The sequence below is a fragment of the Dipodomys ordii genome, unplaced genomic scaffold (assembly GCF_000151885.1).
Source record: "Dipodomys ordii isolate 6190 unplaced genomic scaffold, Dord_2.0 Scaffold4, whole genome shotgun sequence".
Classification (NCBI taxonomy): domain Eukaryota; kingdom Metazoa; phylum Chordata; class Mammalia; order Rodentia; family Heteromyidae; genus Dipodomys; species Dipodomys ordii.
The window spans coordinates 20,766,375-20,789,552 of NW_012267220.1; the positions used below are offsets into that span (position 1 = coordinate 20,766,375).

Sequence of the window (23,178 nt, forward strand, 5' to 3'; positions counted from 1 at the left end):
GGAAAGAAGAATAAGTTATCAGACAAATACAGATTTTGCAAATATGTGCATTGAGAAGAGTGCTCCTGGAACCCATTGCTAAGGAAGATTTTTTTCAACATGCAAGTGTGTCACTTCCTTTCTTCATGGATTAGATGCTGAAATACTATGAGACAGAAATTTTTGGCTTCCACTCTGAAGAGAGGGAAGTGGACAAATCAGTGCTGCCTTCTTCACAGCTAACGGTAAACTAAGAAAAGTTTGTTTTAATTGTTTTCTATAGTTGCTTCTGTTGACTGTTTGTAACTCTGTATGAGTCTCTGTGAGACAGAGAGGTGTTAAATATATACATTCTAGTAGAATATTTTATTACATCACTAATAATTTTCTAATTTCAGTTCTGCTGTTTCCATGAGCAGCAGAATGCTAGTGTGTGTGTATAAATATGCATGAAATATGGTAGCTTGGAGTTTGAACTCTCAAGCAGTTTTTTTTCATTTGATTATGCATGCTTTGTTTAAAATATTGATTTTTTTCAGTCTTATTTAACACATTTTAGTTAGACTCCTTTCCTTTGTTTTTATGTGACATTTTTGGCCTTCGCATAATAGCTCTTATTACTTGCACAAATTATGAATATTGACTAGGTGTCTGAAATATGTATATCATTGAACTAGGTAAGAAGAAAGAATACAAAGAATCCAATAGTCTTCTGGAATCAATATCGATTCTCCCACTGTCTGATAGGTAACTCTGACTAGTTTCTTAATCTTTTTTAGGTCTTAGTTTCTGAGCTGTAAAATCAAGAAACTACTGCTACGTAGCTTACATAGCTAATATATGAAAAGCCCATATTAGAAAATGAAATTTAAAAATAGTAGTGATTCACTTCCAGGCAATTTACAAAAATTATTTTGTCAAAGTAATTCTTTAAATTGATATGCTACATAGAAAACTGTAATTCAGAGAAGTTAAAATATTTGTCTAAGATCACATAGCTAAATAATGGAATCTGGGTTAAAATTTCTATTCTCACAAATCAGTCCCATTTTTTAAAGTGGTAAGAGAATAGAAACCAAAATGTTTAAAACATTTTTTGCTTTGCATTTCAAAATGTAAATTATCCTAAATGTATATTTTTCTATAATAAGGCTGAATTATCAACAGATTTATGGCATCTTGATTTGTACATCTTAATCTGACACCCATAATGTGCACAAAGTCTCAGATTTCATATGAAAATGAAAACATTTCTCTTGCATTAGAATGGCATAGTGTCAAAAATTGAATATTATCTCATCTTAATATTCTGATAATGTTTTTATCATAAAAACAAGAAAATAAAGCATGTGGTTCCAAACATAGTAATGTGAAAATTATTTTATTATTGTTATCCTGTTGTTGCTTATATGAACTTTCAACTATATCATAAAAAGCTGATATTGCAAAGATATGTTTCACTTCTCACAGAACATATTTTTAATAGACTATTTACAGAAAAGATTTCACAATTCTTTAACAGGGCATTGACATTTTGTGGGAAAAGTACCGTTACATGAAGTTAGCTTTTTCTCCTGATTTTGAAGCTGTATTTAAAATCACAAATTTACTCTCCTGAATTGCTTCCTGACTGCTAACAAGTCTCAGGAGTGTACATACTGTATTTTTATGCTACAACTGATAATTAATGAGCAAAATAGAAATGGAATAATCTGGCAATACTAACAATAAATGCCTTTGAAGCAAAGTGGAGACATTGATAGTGACAGCTTTTCGTTTCAGTTTACTAGTTACACACCATTCAGGGAAAACATGTTATCTTCTAATTAGTAACAAGATTAAATTTTTTTTCATGGTAGTTAAATATGAATTTTTCCAGGCAGGCACTTTACAACCTGAGACATAACTCCAGCCTGATTTTTTAAATTTTATTTTATTGTAAAGATGATGTACAGAGAGGTTACAGTTACATGAGTAAGGTAATGAGAACATTTCTTGTGCATCATTGTTACCCCTCATTTGTTTTTCTCCTACTGTCCCGTCCCTTGAACCACAGTGCCACTTCCAGTTTTCCGGTGGTTTATTGGAGTCTTAGGGACTTTCCTGCCTAGGCTGGCTTTGAATAGTAATCCTCAGATCTCAGCCTTCTGAGTAGCCACCGGCACCTGGCTTTGTTAGTTATTTTTGAGATGGAGGTTTTTTTTCTGCCAAGGCTAGCTTCAAACCATGGATTTCAGCCTCCTGGATTCCTTGATATTTGTGAGCCACTGGTACCTGACCATAATTGTCTTTTAAATATTAAGTTGGAGTTTTTGTGTGTGTGTGACATTGAGGATGGAACTCGGTTTCTTACACAATCTAGGCAAATGTTCTATCCCATATATCTTAGATATAAATATATAAAATATTTGATATTTTATTTTACTTTACGTTTTTTGGGGGGGTCCAGTCGTGGGGCCTGAACTCTGGGTCTGTGCATTGTCCCTCAGCTCTTCAGCTCAAGGCTAGTGCTCTACCATGTGAGCCACAGCGCCACTTCTGGTTTTTTTTTCCTGCTTATGTGGTGCTGAGGAATCGAACCCAGGGCAAGCACTCTACCACTGAGCCACCTTCCCAGCCCTGATATTTTATATAACGCATGATATATGTACCATTTTTGAAATGTCAGGAACTCTCTTGTCACTGAAATCAAGAGACAAAAAGCTCATGTCATGAACCTAAGTTGAATGAATAAAACAGACAACAGACAAGACAAAAATTATCTGTGCAGTGCTAGGTGATGATAAATTTTGAGAAGAAAATTAAGCCAGGAAAGGAAAGGAGAAATACTGTTACTTATTTTAGGGTTCTGATCATGTTTTCTCATTCATAGCTCAAGCATACCATGAAAACTCTGATCTTGAGGTTCATTAGTACCTCTGTGTTTCAGAGGGGTCTTACTGAATACGCTGGTTGTAGGATTGCTGTAGACAGCACACAAACAGAAAGAACAGACAGGATTCTCCACTCACTTTCCTAGATATTGTCTATGCAGTGCAGCCATCATAAAAACCAAGGGCAGAGCTTGTGGCCATCTGTGTAGAAGGAGGTTCTTAAAAGGTGACAACCTGCCTCCCCCTCCATGCTTCACCTTATGTATCTCTTCATGCAGCTGCTCATTTGAAATTCTGAGTTCTATGAACCTTTCAAACAAATTAACCAAATCTATACATGTTTCAGGGGAGCCCAACTTAAAGATATTGGAGCAGTCAGAAGTAGAGGTACAATTGGCTTGGGCATGGTATCTAATGTCAGAATGGTCAATCTCAGGAACTGAACATTCAATCTCTTGCATGTGATATTGGCAGATACTGTGAGAAATGAAGTGGCTTACAGGACAGCCAGCTGGTATCCCTTTGTGGCAGACTTGCTAGCTTGCTGGTACAAGAAACCTCTCTGCCATTTGGGATTGTTTGAGGTCCTAGAAGTGATCTGTGTTATGAATGTGTGATAGGAGAAGCTGAGTCTGAGTTAGAGATGGTGTTTCCCTTTTGGTCTTCAAGGAAGCAAAATGAATAGATTTTAATTTTAAATATGAGGCTCAATAAACATGATGACTATTGAGAAGATTCTGGTTAGACCCTATGTGAGATGGAAATTCACTCAAGGGATGTGAGCAGGAGGACATCACTTGAGAGACTCTATGGGGATTGGATGTGGGGGATGAACAAATGAGGGACAAAGAAGATCAGTATGTTTAGGATTCATTAGAAATCTAAGTAGACACTAAATGTTACTTTCTTGCACTTGCAGTTCTCTCTCTCTCTCTCTCTCTACCTCTATCAACCTATCTCCTTTCTTTATCTTCTTCCTTTCATTTATTCATTGTTTTCTTTCCTTTCAAAGAAACACATAGACATACACAGATGCACATTTGTGTAGAGAAAGACCCATGAATAGGTTTCTTATACATTTGTCCTTTCATATTAAATGTAATGTATAATTAAGGTTAGTATATTACTATATATGATGTATGTATAAATTTCATTCATTATGATCATTTCTTTGCTAAAGTTGAATTTCAATTATGTATTTCTATTTGAAACACTATATAAAAAGACTGAAGCCATTTCATGTGGAATTCATATTTTTCCCTGTGCTTGACAGAAGCATGGAACATCAGAATCTATTTCATGACCAACTGGAGGACACTGACAGCTGTTCAGAATCTGTGAAATTTGATGCTCGCTCAATGAGAGCTTTGCTCTCTCCCAGTAAGTGTGTGTGTGTGTATATGTGTGTGTGTGTGTGTGTGTGTGTGTGTGTTTGTGGTGTTAGTGGGGGAGGAAGAGAGTGCCTATGGATGGGAGGTTAGTTACTTTAAAAGATTGTGACTTTTTTCTCTCACAGTTCTGAAAGATTCAAAGTCTGAAATCAAGGTGTTTAGAATACTACACACTCATTTATGGGTATAGAAACAAATCCTTACATGTTCCTATGGAGCTTCAAATGGCATTTGGCAATTCTTGGTCTACCTTGGCTTATACCTACAAAACACTTAACTCATCCTCCTTCTACACATCTGGTGATCCAAGTCACCAGATTAGTGCCCATCCATATGACCTCATTTTAACTTACAGGTAGATCCTAAATAGAATCTTTCTAATGAAGGATATTTTCATAATGGCTTTTTTCTTTTTAATAAGTTTTTTATTGTGAGAATACTGTACAGAGGAGGGGTTACAGTTACATGAGCAAGGTAATTTCTTATCAAGCATTGTTGTCTACTCTTTTGTTTTTCTCCTACCATCCCTTCCTTCCCATCTCCACAACTACACTCCTCCCTCCTGCCTAAATTATAAAGTTTCTTTTTCAACATAGCATCTTGTACATCCCATTGTTGCATTTGAGGTACAACCTTCAAAGATCTTTTTTCCCACAAAGACCAACTGCATATCTATCTGGGATTAGGCCTTCAGTATATCTTTTTGGGAGATGCAATTCAACCCACAGCAGATGAAATGGCTGATTGTATAGGTTATGACAGAAATTCAAAAGAAGCAATAACCAGCCGTGTCTGGATAGGATAGATTAAGGTATCAGGACAGAATTGCTTGTAATTCTGCTAAACTTTGAAGGACAATACCTATGTCCAACAGGTGTCAGAGAGACATGTCAGTTACAATGAGCAGCATCCACAAAACTAAATGGTCCAAGTCAAAGAGCACGAATTCTCATTCTTGGGGTCTAGACCTCAACCCTAAGACACAGTGGATATGTGTGTCCTGTAATGGAGGGGAGGGTGTGATGCATTGAGGTACACATTTTAAAAAGTAATGACAAGAGCTAATAAAAAAGGTATTGGGAAGAGAGGATATTGGAAGCAGGGGGGAAACTTTTGAAAAATTGTGAGTTGCCTAAGAGGTAGAGTACACAGAGAACCAGATGTGGTGGCACATTCCTATAATCCCAGCTACTTGGGAAACAGATATCAAGAGGGTGGTTAGTCAAGCCCAGTAAGTTAGTGAGACCCTCCATCTAAAAAAACAAGCTAGGCACATTAGGAAGCAGTGTATTTTAAATCTCAGCTATGTGACAAGCATAAATAGCAGGATTACAGTTCTAGATTGGCCTGGCCAGACAGTATCTAAAAAGCTGAGCGCTGGTGGCTCACACCTGTAATCCTAGCTACTCAGGAGGCTGAGATCTGAGGATCATGGTTCAAAGCCAGCCTGGGCAGGAGGGTCCATGAGACTCTTATATCCAATTAACCACCAGAAAACTGGAAGTGGTGCTGTGGCTCAAGTGGTGGAGTGCTGGCCTTGAGCTGAAGAGCTGAGGAACAGTGCCCAGTCGCAGAGTTCAAGCCCCAGGACTGACAAAAAAATAAAAGTAACATAAGGCAAAAGGGGATGGAAGAGTTCACTAAGAGTACAGTGTACCTAGCAATCACAAAGCCCTAAGTTTGAACAAGCTACTGCTAAGATAGATACATTAATCACAAAGCCCTAAGTTTTAAAAAGCTACTGCTAAGATAGGTACATTAATCGAGGTAAAACAACAGAGCTTATAATAATAAATTATGATTATAACAAGTTTTAGGCTTAATCAATCTGTGAGATATTTTATTTGTATTAAAGGTTGTTTTTTCTATTTTCTTCCCTCTTTTCTCTTTTGATCTATGCTACTTTTAAAAATGTTTTCCTGTTTTCATTTCAGTTTCTCTTAAAACATTCTTGAACAGTATTTCAAATTTTGTATTTAATTTAGAAGTTCTTTGAACAGAAAGCAAAATGATTGCTTTTTATTGAACAATGAAAGAAATGTCCATGGAGAAGAAAGTTGTAATGTATGTTTTATTAACCTAATCAGAGAAAAGTCTGATACTTTAGTATCACTATATTTCTACCACAATTCACATCTTATTATATTAAACACAGTTCCATGAAATACATAAGACTAGAGCTTGTAGTTGTTAATATGCTCAAGAATAACGTTACGGTAGGCTTCCTTTATTCCACAGTTAACTCAAAGTGTAAATCATTTCATTTGATTGATTTTTAAAATAACTTTGTCATTTTCAAATTGTAAAAGATAGCCAACTATGAAACAAGATGGAATTGGTAAACAGTACTACTTTTGCATAGTAAACTCCTTGAAAATAAATATTTCTCTGATCTGGTTTGAAAATATGAAAAAAATCATTATTGTATAGTTCTTTGAGAATTTTATTTGCAGACAACATATTTCCAAGTAAAATACATAGAATAAATAATTATAATTCCATATGTATTAATATTTAAACGTACTAATTCCCTTAAATCAAATGTTCATAGAGTCACATAATAAAAGTAAGTTTACAAACAATAGTTGGGATTTTGTTTTACTTTTTAGAACTTAAAAATGGCCCTACTCTTCAGGAGAAGATGAAGTGCTTCAAAGCCGCACTAATTATCCTCTATCTCCTTGTGTTTGGGATCCTCATACCTATCATGGGAATAATGGCAGGTATGTCGAAACTTAGCAATCAGGTAAACTAAGTATTGTGAGATCAAAACTGGGGAATTCATGTTATTTTTTTACTGGGGGGAGCGGTATTTTGTGGGTGCAAATACTGAGGCTTTAAACCAGAGCCTCATGCTGTTGCTCAACATTTCATGCTATAGAGAGTGCTTTTCCACTTGAGCCACACCTCCACTCCTGTTTTATTGTTAGTTAATTGAGGGTAGAGACTCAAGGATTTGTCATCCTGGGTTAGCTTCAAACTTCAGTTTTCAAATAAGCCATCTGAGTAGCTATTATGAGCTACTCACATCCTGACAGCATTCCTCTACGCTGTAGAAGAATGACCTGTCCCTCATTAATATTCTTCCAGCTTACTTGTCCAAATATCCCATTTACCATTACTTAAAAGTATCAAAAAGTAACATGATGGAATCTTCTCAAAGGAAAGAAATCGAATATGCTAGTTCTGTTCATTGTGATGTTCTCCAGACATATATTTCTCTGGGGATAGATACGAAGGTTTCCATAGTGGTTTATGGCTTACATATACCTGAAGTATATATGTAAATGTTATTCTATGGAGTAATATTTAGGGATTTGATGGATCCTAATAGACATTTCAATTTATGTACCTTGTCATTCTCTTCTCTGTAGATGATAAATTGTCTGGCAATATATTTCATCAACAAACAAGGATGGAATAAGATATACTTTTCTGTGTATACTAATCTACCTAAAGAGAAAATACCAAACACAAAGCCAAACTTCCTTTCTTAAGAGATGATCTAAGGTAGTATTCCAAAACAGGTTCAAAATTCCACTAGAGAAAAGGACAATGAGAAGAACCATTGTCATTTATCGCTATCATTGTTCGAGCATTTTCTATTTTTAAGCATAAGGCTATAAACTTTAAACATATTATCTTAATTCACCTTTGCAATTATCCTCTGAACAGACAGTATCATTATCCTCATTATCCATGCAGGAAAATAGAGACTCTTCAGTAATGGAGTCACAGCTATGACATCTACACCTCCATGGCCCACTGTCTTCCATTGTAATTGAGATTTTATAATGAAACATGATTGGCCAGTAAAAACAAGACAACCACCTAGATGGAAGTGTTATAGTTGTGTCCAATGGAGTATTTTCTCTGGGGAAATGTGTATTCCTTTCTAAGACATTAAAAACAAACAAAAGCAAAATCCTACCCTAACAATTAAAGAAAAAAAAGCAACTACAGCCTTCTAAAGAAAAGAGGTTCCAATATATCTATCTGGCATTAGCGAATGACCTTCCAGGTGCATCAGGGGCATCTATGTACTAAATAGCCAAATGTGCTTATCTGTAGTCTGAAATACCTATTTGGTTGAAAACATTAGCTATACACCATTATGAGGTAGCCAAGTTATACAATGCATCATTAGAAAGATGGAAGTTATTATTTTGGAGCACATGAATTAATAGGTGAAGTAAAATATTGTACCACAAAAGGGAATTAAATTTAGGGTATCTAATATTTTTCAAGATGTTTCCTGAATTCTACAGTTGACTTCATAGAGTATCTCTTCTTTACAAAGCTGGCAACGCTTTGTCAGAGCTGAGCAGCAGAATGCTGTCCCAGGACAATAGATACAATCTAGAGCAGATGTGTATAAATCGCTACTGACACACTAAAAATTCTTTACTCAAAACAACATAAATTTAAGAATGGAAGAGCTATCACCAACATAAAAGAATAAACATGATCTGTAGAATCAAATATAAGCTTCTCCCTAGGTCTTTGCATACGTAATAAAGTATCTTCTCTCAAATACGAAATAGAAAAGTCACAAACTGTCATCTCACCAATAAAAAGGAAAGAAATGAACTCTGCATTCTCTACCTGAGTATCTGATAAAGAGTTAAACCCTACTTTTCTTTTTTTTCTCACCTTGTGCTGGGGATTGAGCGCAGAGCTTCATGTAGGCATGCTAGGCAGGTGCTATGCCACTGAGCTACATCCACAGCCCAAGTTAACATTATGGGAATTTGAGAGTCTTTCTATGTAACCCAGGCTGGCTGTGACCTCAATACCCGAATCACCTGTGTCACCTTTTCAACACTGGGATTACAGGTGTTAAACACCACACCTGACTAGTGTTAATCTCTGTGTGTGTGTGTGTGTGTGTGTGTGTGTGTGTGTGTGTGTGTGTGTGTGCGCGCACATGCACTAGTTCTGGGGCTTGAACTCAAGGCCTGGGCACTGTCACTTGTACTCAGACTAATATGTGAATATTAAAATTGATTAATGCATAAAGTAAGCCGTCAAACTTTTTCCTCATACTGAATTTACTGTGTGATAAAGAAATACACTTATCTCGAAGTTATTGATAAATTTAGAAATATAGATGCTGAAGGCTACCACTCTACCACTTTGAGCCACTGCACCACTTTTTGGCCTTTTCTGGGTAGCTTATTGGAGACAAAAGTCTCATGGATGTTCCTGCTGAGGCTGGCTTAAAACCACAATCCTAAGATCTCAGCCTCCTGAGCAACTAGGATTACAGGTGGAAGCCTGGCTCAGGGTTAATTATTGTTAAAGAAAGTAGAATTTAAACATATATAAAAGACAGAAGGTACTGAAATCAAAAACAGTTTACAATAGGAATAAAATAAAGGGAAAAGAAAGAAAGAAAAAAGAAGAAAGAGAGAGAGAGAAAGGAAGGAAGAGAGAGAGGAAGGAAGGAAGGAAGGAAAAAGAACTTTACACAGTACATTAACAAACAAAAACAAAAACAGAGAAACAAAGAAAAAACCCTCTTGGTTCCATAGCTTGGAGTTCATTTCAATTAGCATCCTTTTACATGGTCATACGTGCATCTGATTTGGGGAAGGGGAGGGGAATAACAAAATGGTGAGACAAAAGACAAAGGGTGACTCAATATAACAATGATACAAAGCTGGGAGCTGGTGGCTCATGCCTGTAACCCTAGCTACTCAGAAGGCTGAGATCTGAGGATCACCGTTCAAAGCCAGCCCAGGCCAGAAAGTCCTTGAGACTCTTATCTCCAATAAACCTCTAGAAAACCACAAGTGGGGTTGTGGCTCAAGCAGTAGAGCACTTGCCTTGAGCTGAAGAGTGCAGGGACTTTGCCCAGGCCCAGAGTTCAAGCCCCACAACTGACAAAAAAAAAGATACTCACAAGACACTATGATGGAAATGAGCTTTACAACTTAAGGGGGGGGATAGGGAAAGTGGGAGAAAATGAGGGAGGGGGTCACAATGTGCAAATGTGCTCATTATCTTACATATGTAACTGTAACCCCTCTGTATAACATCATTACAAGAAAAGAAAAGAAAATTTAATGGAAAAAGAAAGCCAGATTTAACTTATTTTTGTTCAGGGTCAAAAAACAAAGTTGTGTTTTTAAATATAAAAACAAAATGTAGCCTTTTCTTTCAAATGTTCTTTATTTTGTCAGATTAAAAGCATTGTTCATATCTTTTTCCAATAAGGTGTTAGCTTGCTGTGAAAAACATTTATTTTATCCCTGCAAAATAATACTTGTTCTCAGTGAAATAAAATTATATTGTTGAGTTACTATATGTAGAAAAAAAACCTAAGATTAGATTCAACTCCAGAAAACTTTTATGCTACACAATATTATTTCTGCATGGTTAATTAGTATCAAGTCTGGAGATGCTTAGGACACAGATGTTGAATCCAAAATAAAAGCAATGAAACTATGAAACTTAGTATTCCAATTATACTAATAGCAAAGCAGAAGCATGGACTCATTAATTAACTCATCATTGTTACACCTTACAAGAGACAGAGCTAGACTTTCTACTCAAGTAGTCCTACTCTGCAACCTAGAGTCCTGACTCTAGGTAACAGAGTAACCATCATAAAATGAAAAATCTAAAGGAAGAATTTTGAGATATTTTTTAGAAAATTGTCCATGTATGCTGGGCCCTGGTGGCTCATGCTTAGCTAAGAGGCTGAGACCTGTTGTGAGTTGAACCAGCCTACACAGGATAATCTATGAGATTCTTATGTCCAATTAACCACCAAAAAATTGGAAGTAAAGCTGTGGCTCAAGTGATAGAATGCTAGCCTAGAAGAAAGTAAAGCTCAAGGACAGTACGCAGGCCTTGAGTTCGAGTTCCAAGACTAGCGTGTGCATGCTCGAGAGCAAGCACATGCATGTGTACACACACGCACATGCACACACATTATTTATAATAAAAGTTGAAATTGATTTCCAGTTTTCTTCCCAGAGTTACCGTGCACAAAGTAGGTGATGGTACTAGAGTTTGAAATCAGGGTTTTGTGCTGGTTAGGCAGTCTCTCTCCCACTTTATCCACATCGCCATATACTTTGCTGTGTTTATCTAACAGGGTCTTATATTTATGCCTGGGAAAACTGGATGATGGTCCTCTCAGTCTTAGCCTCCTGAGGAGCTGGATATACAAGTGCAATTCAATGTGCCTAGCTGACAGTTGTGATAGGATCTCGTAAAGGTTTTGCCAATGCTGTTCTTGAACTCTCAGCCTCCTGCTCTCTACCTCCTGAGTAGCAAAAATTAAAGCTTGAACTACTTGTACTCAGACTAGTATGTAAATCTTAGAATTGGTTAATGCATCAATTAAGCTGTCAAACTTATTCTTCATACTCAATTTAGCGTGATGAAGAAATATATTTTTATGGTCAACTTCTTGGTAAATTCAGAAATACTGAACAAACACAACTAACCCATCTTTCTTCTGGAAAGTACCTTGTGGTTAAATAGTTTTCATATATGCTAATTTGTCCACTATAGGATTATGTTTTATTTCACCTATGCTTAATCTCTGTTGAGGTTGATATTTTATATCTTTGAGGAGACCTGAGAAAGAAGAGGTTGTGTAACTTGTTAGAATTGCACCAGAGTCTGATATCAAGCAGCTTGCTCTCATTTAGCAAAAAAAACTGTTTTTTCCTGTCTTAACGTATTTAATCCACAAAGGTCTATATAACTGGCAATCTCAAATATCATTTTTGTAACACAGAACAGTAGACTCAGGTATAGATGTGTATATGTCATTTTTAGTGCATACAAAGGCATTCTTTATTGGTCCATAATTACTACATGTGCAAAATCTAATGCATTTAATAAATAAGAATGTGAACTATATATATGCATACATACATATCTAGATATGCATGCAGTATTAATATAGAGGTACATTAACTACTAGAGATTAGTAATAAAATGATGTTTAAGATTTTCTTCATCTTGTAAGATTATGACTGTGCATTAGTTTTATTCAAATTTAATATTTGTGTATTTTTTTCTGTTCTTTTGAAAAAAACACTATAGGGCATATTGCCTTAAATCATTTTGGAAAGATAATTAGATTGTTTGGAGAACATATGCCCATTTGGAAACATGTAGCCACAGCTCAGTATGTTCCCCAAAAACCACTAAATAGTTTTCTTTAGGAAATAATTCATCATCACAAGACTGTTATATCAAATTGTATATATTATTAATGAACAGAAATAGACAATGTGTGGGATTTGTTCCATAAATCTGTTATCTTCAAAAGTAGAGTATGATTTAATTATCAAATTATTTTTGTTTAATATTATTAACTAATATTATAATATTTGTTATATAGCATTGAATTAAAAATTATAATATATAGTATATATTTAAATAGATATATTAACCATTATAATACAATAAAAATATATAAATATATGATTAGAATACATTTGTATAAAAGTATATCACCTTATATATTATCACATTATATATTATATTCAAATAACTTATACTTGAAATTTATATTAATTCATATTTGTATAATTAAATTTAATATTAAATATTTATAATAAATTGTATAATATGTATTACATATTATGTCTAATATAACTTCCAATTATATAGAAAAGTAAAAACAGAGCATTACATTGCAGCTTTCCCAAAGCATAAATGTGAAATTCAATTTTAAAAAAATGAAAGCAAAAAGACCTGTGTTTGTGGATCAAATGGAAGAGTACTTGTCTACCAAGTGTCAGGCTAATAGTTAATATATTAACTTGTCTAATATATTATATTGTACATATCCAGTATTTATTTTATATTAAAATTACTGTAATGGAAACAGAACTAAATTTGATAAAAAGTTCAACAAAAAGTAAGATTTTAAACCATGCATCAAAATTGAAGGTAATGTAAAAATACGCACGCACGCACACATACATATGCACATTGTTTTTGTAAAAGTGATGTGTAGAGGAATTACAGTTACATAAGTCAGGTAATACATATGTTCCTTTTTGAACAGTATTACCTCTTCTCTGGCTCTCTCCAAGTTTTTCCCTCTCTGCCCCATCCACAAGTTGTATAGTTCATTCTCAACATATTTTAGTGAGTATCACAGCTGCATTTGTTCACCCTTTTCCCCATCCTTTCTGTCCCTGTATTACCGTCCCAAAGACATACAAACAATACAAAAAACAGAACACAAAAACAGCAACAAAGAAGAAAATACCCTGTTGTTTCCATTTCTTCTTCTTCTTCTTCTTCTTCTTCTTCTTCTTCTTCTTCTTCTTCTTCTTCTTCTTCTTCTTCTTCTTCTTTTTTTGTCAGTCCTGGGGCTGAACTCTGGGCCTGGGCACTGTCCCTCAGCTCTTCAGCTCAAGGCTAGTGCTGTACCATTTGAACTACAGTGCCACTTCCGGCTTTTTTTTCTTTTTTGCTTATGTGGTGCTGGGGAATTGAACCCAGGGCCTCATGCATGCAAGGCAAGCACTCTACCACTGAGCCATCTTCCCAGCCCCTCTTGTTTCCATTTCTTGGAGTTCATTTAGATAAATATTATTTTGTATGACCATATGCAAATAGTTATTGAATCTTTGTGATCCTCTTCTAAGAATATTCTTTGGTCTCACTGTGTGAATGTCCAGAGACCTATATAACTTATCATGTCTCAGTATATTTTTTGCCTTTTAGCATCCATTGTGTTTTGACAACCCATGTGCAGATACATAGGCACATTCTAGTTACCAAAAATGAGGGAAGACATGTAGTCTGTTTGTTCAAGTTTGGGTTATTTTGCTTAATATAATTTTTCCCAGTCTTTCTATTTTCTTATAAATGGTATAATATCATTCTTTTTGGTGAAAAAGTATATGATTCCCTTGTGTATATATGCCATTTTTTATTGATCCATTTGTCCACTGAGGAGCATCTAGGTTGATTTCATAAAAGGCTCATTTGTGGTCATTTGGGAAAATACCCAGAAGTGGGATTGCTGATTTGTAGGGGAGCTCTATGATTAGTCTTTGGAGGAACCTCTATACTGCTTTCCAGAGTGGTTGAACAAGTTTACATTCCCACCAATAGTGTTCCCTTTTGGCCACATCCCCTGGCATTTGTTATTCTTAGTTTTCTTGATAACGGTCATTCTAACTGGGGTGAGGTAGAATTTCAATCTTGTTTTAATTAACATTTCTTTTATGGTCAAAGTTGTTTAACATCTCTTCATGTGTCTATTGGCCATTCTTACTTTTTCTTCTGAGAAGATACTCTTTAAGTCTTTTACCCATTTATTAATTGATCTGGTTTTTCCTATTACAAAGTTTTTTTTTAAAGTTAGGGCAAGCCAGGTGCTGGTGGCTATTGCCTATAATCCTACCTAGTCAGGAGACCGAGATCTGAGGATCCCAGATCAAAGGCAGCCCAGGCAAGAGAGTCTGTGAGACTTTTATCGCCCATTAACAGCCAGAAAACCAGAAGTGGAGCTGTGGCTTAAAGTGGTATAGTGCTAGCTAGCCTTGAGCAAAAAGGGTCAGGAACAGTGCCATGACCAACAAAATTAAAAAAATAAATAAAGATAGGTAAAGAATATATGAAGTCATATATTTTTAAAGGGGCAGAAATTACTTGTCCAATGTCCTGTTCTACCTCAGTCAGGACTGAGTAAACTAAAATGAAATGTTGTGCTAGTTTGTGATTGGCCAAGGAAGATGGACCAACAATTTTTGTGTCCCACGGTTGCCATGACTGCTTCTCCTTTCACTTTTTATTGGTTTTCTCCTCATTACCCAAATGACGAAGCTAACATGGTCCACATATTTTCTTCAGAAAAGGTGTTGAACATCATCTCATTTCATCCTATTTCAGGGAGTAGGATACTATTATTTCAGTCTACAGAATTTTCTCTACCTGGCCTAATCCCAACTCAATGTCTAGGAAGATTGATAGAAGCAGCAAATCTAAATGAATTCTAAAGCAACCTAGGAAAGGGAGACTATGAGCTTCTCATTACTACCTTGAGATTATCAATATCACTTTTTTGACCTTGTCACTTGTTTTAAGTTAGCATTCACCATGTTGCAATGGAAAGGAATGAAGCACATGGAATGCAATCATATGGGGTGGAATGAGGTATACATTTAACCCTGCAGATCATGACTTGGTTTATTCTTACTTAACTATACAGCTCAGTTCTTAAAGTGGGATATGAAGAATTGCAGAGTTGATTCATCTCAAAGTATGATGAGAAAAGGAAATGGCAGTGAAGAGGAAATGAGATTTCAAGAAGTTGTGACAGAACACATGGATAACATGGAGGAGAAAATCCAACATATTTTAGACACAGAAGCCAATCTCATAGATCAAGAATCCTTCCAGAATTTTAGTGTGCAGATTGTTCAAAGATTCAGTGGCTTTCTCTTCCAGCTAAGTGCCTTGGTTTCCTCAGTTCAGGAACATGGGAACACAATAGATGGACTCTCAAAGTCCTTATTAAGTTTGAATACCACCTTGCTTGATATGCAGCTCCACATAGACTCATTGAATAGCAAACTCCAAGAATCTACCTTGAAACAACAAGAGGTAAGATCATTTTGTAAAGGTAGGTCACATTCCTTATCTTGTCTCTTTGAAATCAAAATTTCAAATTTGGTTCATGTATTACCTTATTTACTTTATTAAAGCAATCAAACTAAAAGGTTTCAAGTGAATTTACCCAGTAGCTTTTCCAGACTCCCAACATATTCCATTGGATGTAAGCAATTTTAACATTCTAAATGTCATTAGAGTATCTTGATAGATTGTCCAAACCACTTGGGATTTTTAGATTATCATAGAATATCTGGAGAGGTAGACACCTTGTTGTAGTAAATTTTAAAATAGACTTAATATTTCCTTTTTTCCCTAGGGCTGGTATTAAGGTTGAACTCAGGGTAACATGTTCTCACTTGGTTTTGTTGCTCAAGGCTAGAGTTCTACTGCACTTCTACTTGAGCCACACTCACACTTGTATATTTTTTCTGGTGGAGATAACAATCTTAGGGACTTTCAACTGGGGCTTGCTTTAAACCTCAATACTCAGATCTTATTCAACCTTCTGAGCAGCTAAGATTACAAGCATGAGCCACTAGTGTCCAGCTTAGACTTAATATTTCTTCAGCACCAAAAGAATGTAAATATCAAATGGATATCTTGCCAGATGCGTGGCTCACACTTGTAATCCTAGCTACAAAGGAGGCTGAGATCTGAGGATTGCAGTTCAAAGCCAGCCTGGTAAGGAAAGTTAACTACTAGAAAACCAGAAGTGTCACTGTGGCTCCAAGTATTAGAGCACTAGCCTTGAGCTGAAGAGCTCAGGGACAGCATTCTAGCCCAGAGTTCAAGCCCCGTGACCAACAACAACAGCACCAATAAAAGATGGATATCTTAAAAATTAAAATTTTGAATAATTTATTTTGCTACTCTGTATACCTATGCCTGCTAATAACTGTAAAGAATTAACTCTGAACAACGTATGCACAACTAATGTTGTGAGCTCTTACTAAGATAATAATGTATTTTTATTATCAAACTAAGATCAAATATATACTGTTTACTACTTATCTGCAAGCTATATTCATTAATCATTGAGAAAAACAGCAATGAGTAAAGCACTATCATACTCAGGCCATTGAATGATTGGATATCATTTGCAGTTGTCAGTAACATTTCTTTGTAAAGAACCATATGGAAACTGTGCAGACAATATGATGTCTTACATCTCCTTAGATGAAGCCATTGTAGCACCAACGTAAGTATTCAGATACAAAATTTAGAGAGATGACTAAAATCTGAAAAATGGTAAATATTTATTCACAAAAAGTCTAGGTTGAATTTCCCAATCTGACCTCTGCACTAAACTATTCTGTAATCAAACCTCGTTAAGATAAGTATTAATTTGAACTCATGTTTATTATTAAATTATATTTCTCGTGGAGAAATTCCACTTCTATCTAAGTAATTCCACTTATTTGACTAAAATTTCATGTGAAAAATATGATTGTGTCATAAACTATCTAAGCCCCAAATTCATAATATGAAGCCTATTAAGCAATGCCAGAAATATTCATATGAAAATAGAACTGTGTATGTATGTATTAGTACTTGGATTTGTACCTTAGAACCTATCATATTGCTTGGATTTCTTGTTCAAAATGGTACTCTACCACTTGAGAAATGCCTGAAGTCTTAAGCTCTTTCTTAATATAGTGATTTTTTAACCACTACAATTTAGAGAGCAAATATATTGATTCAGACAAAAGAACAATTAAATTATTGACTAGGAATGTGATATACTTGTAATTTATAAGATTCAGTCATTCAACTTTTTAATATTTTATGTTCACAACTCAGCACAACTTTTCAACACCAACATTGATACTTTGCTTCTTTCCCATGTCACTCCTGCCAAAATATGACTTGCAGTATTTTGCCACATTATCAATAAGTATCTAAGCATAGCAAATATGATTGGGATGACAAGAACTCTGACTGTTGGGAGGAACAAAAAGAGGTACCAATAGAAACCCATCCATTGGGTGAACAATGGATAGGAGAACAATAATAGCTTGACTTGGCAATGTGTGGAGTTCACCAGAAAATGCCTCACATATTTAGACCCAATTAGAAGCGCTTTGGAAGGTAGTAGACATTCAGATCATATTTATTAGAAACAATTAAAATCTGATTATCAATGAGATGTTTTCAATTTGAATAAACTATACTTATTATGTCTTGGGGAAGGCCTTTTATTATAAAGGGAGTACAAGTGACTAATGAAGTTTGAAAGGCTGTGTTTCTTAGACATTAATTACTTGTCACGACTTAGAAATTTTCACTGCCATGTATACATGTGTGGATATGTACATGAAATCATGGTTTCATCTCCATTGCTTTGGTAATTATATTGATCTTAGAATTTCCCACTCCTCTGGTAGGAGAAATTGAACACAGGGTTTTATACATGTTAGGCAAGCGTTTGTCCACTGAATGATACCCCATAAGTCCTCCTGATCACTGAATCCTTAGCTCAATAAGTGCTTAAATACATGACATGATTGGCAAAATCAGCAAATGTTGTTTGAGTAATACCAGAACACTACTCATTAAGGACAGAGCAACCATTAGTTTGAATGAAAAGGGATGTAATACTTAATTCTAATTATACTTTTTTTCTTTTTTTAATTCTAATTATACTTTTATGATTCTTTCAAGAATTATAAAATTGCAAAAATTAAATGCCTGTTTCTGGCAAGGCTAGTGTTGGTGAAATCTGGGGAGTGTGAATAGATATTACATAGGATTAAAAAAATTAAATGCATGATTCTCTTTCCAATACAAGTACAAGTTGGCAGATAGGAAGCTCACATGAGGTTTTCAAGATGAAAATGCAGAGGCGACTCAGCTCTCCACTCTATATTTGAAACACATAGGTGTTTCCAGATTCCTAGGTAGCAAAATCACTTGCTAATCTAAACTTCTCCTCTGTAGATACATGGATCTGAATGATTTTTATCCACTTAATTGTAAATTGTAAATTGTAAATTGTAAATTTATGCTACCACTGAGCCATGGGTCAGTATCTCATACCTAGAATCCTAGCTACTCAAGAGGCTGTGTTCTGAGGATCTCAGTTTGAAGCCAGCCCAGACAGAAAAGCTCCCATGATACTTACATTCAATTAACACTCAAAAACTGGAAGTGGAGCTGTGGCTCAGTGATAGAAAGCTGGTCTTGAGCAAACGATCTCAGAGGCCGCACAAAGGCCCTGAATTCAAGCCTCATGACTGACCAAAAAAAAATGTATATTACCATTGAAAAGTGAATCTGTTTTTATTATTTTTAAGTAACTCCACAAGGGAGGTGTTGTTCAACAAAGCAGTGTATGAATATATCTTGATCTGTATCACCCCCTTAACAATCTCATCCTCCTTTGTCCCACCCCTTTCTCTTACAGTTTTTAATGTTGTGGTATGTACAATGAATTCTTGACTGCATTCTTTATTTGTGTGTGTGCATTTTTTATTGTAAAAATGCTGTACAGAGGGGTTACAGTTACATCAGCAAGGTAATGAGTACATTCCCTATTGAGCATTGTTGCCTCCTCCTTTGATTTTCCCCTACCATCTCTCACCTCCACAACTACCCGCCCCCGTTCCCCCAAAATTGTAAAGTTCATTTTCAGCATGGTGTTTTGTACATCTCCACACAGAGCTCCCCTATGACCCAGCAATCCCACTTTTGGGCATTTACCCAAATGATCACAAACAAGGCCATACTAAAGCTACCAGCACAACTATGTTTATCACAGCATTATTTACCATAGCTATGGAACCAACCCAGATGCCCCTCATAGATTAATGGATCAAGAAAATGTGGTGTATATGTACACACACACACACACACACACACACACACACACACACACTGGAATTCTATGCCTCCATCAAAAAGAATGACATGGCCCCATTTGTTAGGAAATAGACTTGACTGCATTCTTGTCTGTACCTCTCCCCTTGGACTCACTGTCTCCTTTCAAGTACCCATTTCTTGGTGCTTTAATCCAGACCCAGAGAAACAAAGACTGCATGATTTCTCTCAGTGACAGAATGTTCCCATAAGTCTATAAATAAATACTCTGGGTTGTAAGCTAGCAGCTCTAAAGGTTTTATACCCTACCTTAATCCTCTCAGCTTTTTTTTTTTTTTTTAGTTCAGGCCAAGAAAGTATAATTTCCTCTTACCCGGATTAAAAAATAATGACTACCAGTTGATTTCTATGTGCAGATAGGCAATGATAATCCCTAAGCAGTTAAACAGAAATATTTATGAAACAAAATCATGCCATGAAGACGGAGGTGACATAAACACAGAACAGAAAGAAATAAAACATTTCCAGAGTAGACAACAAGGCTTAGTGGCTCAAACATAGAAAATACAAACACACAAAGAGAAATTAGGTAAATAATGGGAAAACTAATGAAGAAAAATATTAATGGTCAGAAATTTGATGACTAAATATTCTAACTTACCTTATAATATGAGTGGCTAATTAAGTCAAGATGATTTATCATGTTTCCGGTCTTGTTCTGTAAACTCAAATATGCTGAGATTGCCTATTATTTGAGGGCACACAGTAGGCACTTGACAAAGAGAGAGGAAATAATGTGCACATATATTTGGAGGTCAGTGTGGTAGTGCTGAAAAATATTTCAATTGTTTAGTCTCTTAAATAAAATCCATTCTTTTCTCTGGAAGCTGTCAAATAGAAGTAAGCACTCCAATGGTATATGCAAAGTGGTGTTTTGTTGCAGCATTGTTTAAAGCTGTAAAAAAAGTACAGCTTAAATATGAAATCTGGAAATATTCAGCAATTCAATGCCACTAAATTATTAAAAATAAGTCAATCTTTAATTATTTAACAGTAAATATTTAATAGTAAATACTGTTACTATATTGTACAATAAAAGTTAAAAGCATAGTTCAGAATATTGTATATTCTTCACTTGTTTATACCCTCATAAATATCCAGGCATGTGCTTTCACATATGCATGTGCATGGATTCATAACCCAAAACAAAGAAAGCCCAACTACAAAATTTCAAAGCAAAATATTATCAATTCACTATGCTACAATTTTATTGAATATCAAAATCAAGCTTTACTGTTTATTATTGAGAATTCTGACATTCAACTTTGCCTATTGCTATAAAACAATGTCATGTTAAAGCTAGCATTTTCATAGACCTGGAGGATGATACAGTAAATACACTATAAGGAAATTTCACCTCCAATAAATTAACACCTTGAGAAGTCTTTAATTTTATCTTAGCATCTGTATATTTGGGGATAATCAGATGAATGACGATATATATTCAGTTGATTGTTTGGCTAGGGAGGGTATGTGAAAAATTAGCCATTTACTAAAAAAAGGTTTTCTAATATCCATATTTTTACTCTGTAACATTCTTATAATATCATGTGTTTTTAAAAATGTAATTTCCAAGACTTTTTGAAATCATACATTTCCTAACCATGCATGAAATATTTGGGGCTGTGTTGCAGGAAATCCGTAAGTTAGAAGAGCATGTATACAATGCATCAGCAGAAATTGAGTCTGTGAAAGAAGAACAAGTGCATGTGGAACAGGAAATTAAAAGAGAAGTGAAAGTACTGAACAACATCACTAATGACCTCAGACTGAAAGACTGGGAACATTCGCAGACACTGAAAAATATCACTTTGATTCAAGGTAAACTCTCCTTCCATTCTCCAGAAAATAACATGTCAAGATGTGCTGACACATTGCAGATATTTGGCATTTTTAAATTCCATGTTTGACTATACAATTTTTGAGTATATTGCCTTCAACCTTCTGAAATCCTTTGTTTTAGGTTTGTCATAGAAAGACTATCTTTTTGTTTGTTCAGTTGTTTGTGTAATATAACATTGAATGACTTTTCACGATATTTCTCTATTATCTTATTTTGGTGCTGGTTTTTTTTTCCTGTTTTGTCCCCCCAGGTTTTTTTTTTCATTTGTTTTGATTTTTTTATAGACTTCTGGATTGATTGAGATTTTTATTGAATGTTTTTGTTCATTAAAGTTACCAAAAATAGTTTGGTTGTTTTTAATGTATTTCTGTTTTCTTCTGTTTTTCTTTATTTCTCTTAAAATTGATTTTAATCTATTCTAAGGTTGATTGACAGCTTAATAGATTACCTACCTTAATAGATAACATACCTTATAAGAAGCCTCATGCTTGGTTTGGTTATATTTATGAAGACAGTTCATTGCTATATTGTGAGAATTTTAAACCAATAATTTAGTCAATATTATCATTCTTACTTTTACAAACGATATTTACTCAGAGTTGCTCAGGAGGTAATTTATTGTTGCTTCTAAATTTATCTCAATTTATTCTGGGATCATCTTCCATTTGCTTAGAATCCATCTTTGGAAAATTCATCTAGTGAGACATTTTGATTTTCTTCTCTGTGTGTGATCCTTGATTGTTTAATTGCTTTACTCTATATACATTTCTAAGACATCAGGTCTTTCTGTGTCTGTCTCTGTTTCTCTGTCTCTCTCTCTCTGGTTATTTCTGAACAGATTTGTTCCTTTGTACCCATAGAATATTGGTTATAGGATGTTCATGAATACTAAAATCTATGGATGACTAGGTCTCTTATCTAAAGTCATGTGTTATTTGCATATAATCTACATATATAGCCTATATACTTTGAATAATTTTTAGATTATTCATGATAACTGTTACAATGTAGATGTCATATAACAGTTGCTATACTGTATTGACTAGGGACTAATGACAAAAAAGGGCTCTGCTTGCTCTGTACAAATGCAGTTCCCCTGCCTCTGAGCACCAGGGATGAATACCAGGGAGTTGCTGTGCTAGGCAAATGCTCTAAGCTACCACGCAGATTTTATTTTGTTATTGTTGTTTGGTTTGCTTTTTATGTAAGTGGTTGATTAAATTCAATGCAGTACCCGGGGTTTTAGAGGGCAAGAATTTATTTTCCTAGCATCTGGCTTTCCTTGCAGATTCTCTGCCGTTTGAGCTTCACCCCCAGCTCTTTGGGGCTTTAGTTATTTTTCAGATAGGTTGTCTTGTTTATATCCTGGCTGTCCTTGGACAGCCTAATCCCCGATTCTCCTTTTTTTCCTGCTACTATTCAGATAAATTTACCTTTGTAAGTAAGAACGTTTCTCTCTTTTACCGTTCAGTATTTTTTCTGTTTTTCAATTCCACAAAATGAACTCCTTGCTGCTTAAACTTAGTAGGTCCATTTCCAACTCTCTCTTTCTCTCCATGGCTGACTCTCTTTATCATCTCCCACCCAGAAATTGTGGAAGACACTCTCCGAG

At 35.2% G+C, this 23,178-nt stretch overlaps 1 protein-coding gene across 4 annotated transcripts in view; it reads left to right on the forward strand.

Annotated features, from left to right (window-relative positions):
* Positions 1-36: 36 nt before the first annotated feature.
* The window catches only part of Msr1 (macrophage scavenger receptor 1), a 64,418-nt gene continuing 41,276 nt past the window's right edge, over positions 37-23,178 (forward strand). For 2 of the 4 annotated variants that reach the window (XM_013026600.1, XM_013026615.1), the window contains exons 1-5: positions 38-224; positions 4,126-4,232; positions 6,853-6,966; positions 15,444-15,838; positions 21,358-21,544. In XM_013026600.1, the coding sequence (XP_012882054.1) occupies positions 4,130-4,232; positions 6,853-6,966; positions 15,444-15,838; positions 21,358-21,544 (799 nt within the window). In that variant the 5' untranslated portion in view covers positions 38-224; positions 4,126-4,129. Of the gene's footprint in view, positions 225-4,077; positions 4,233-6,852; positions 6,967-15,443; positions 15,839-21,357; positions 21,545-23,178 lie in introns of all 4 variants that reach the window. The other 2 variants (XM_013026608.1, XM_013026621.1) reach the window with 2 other exon arrangements.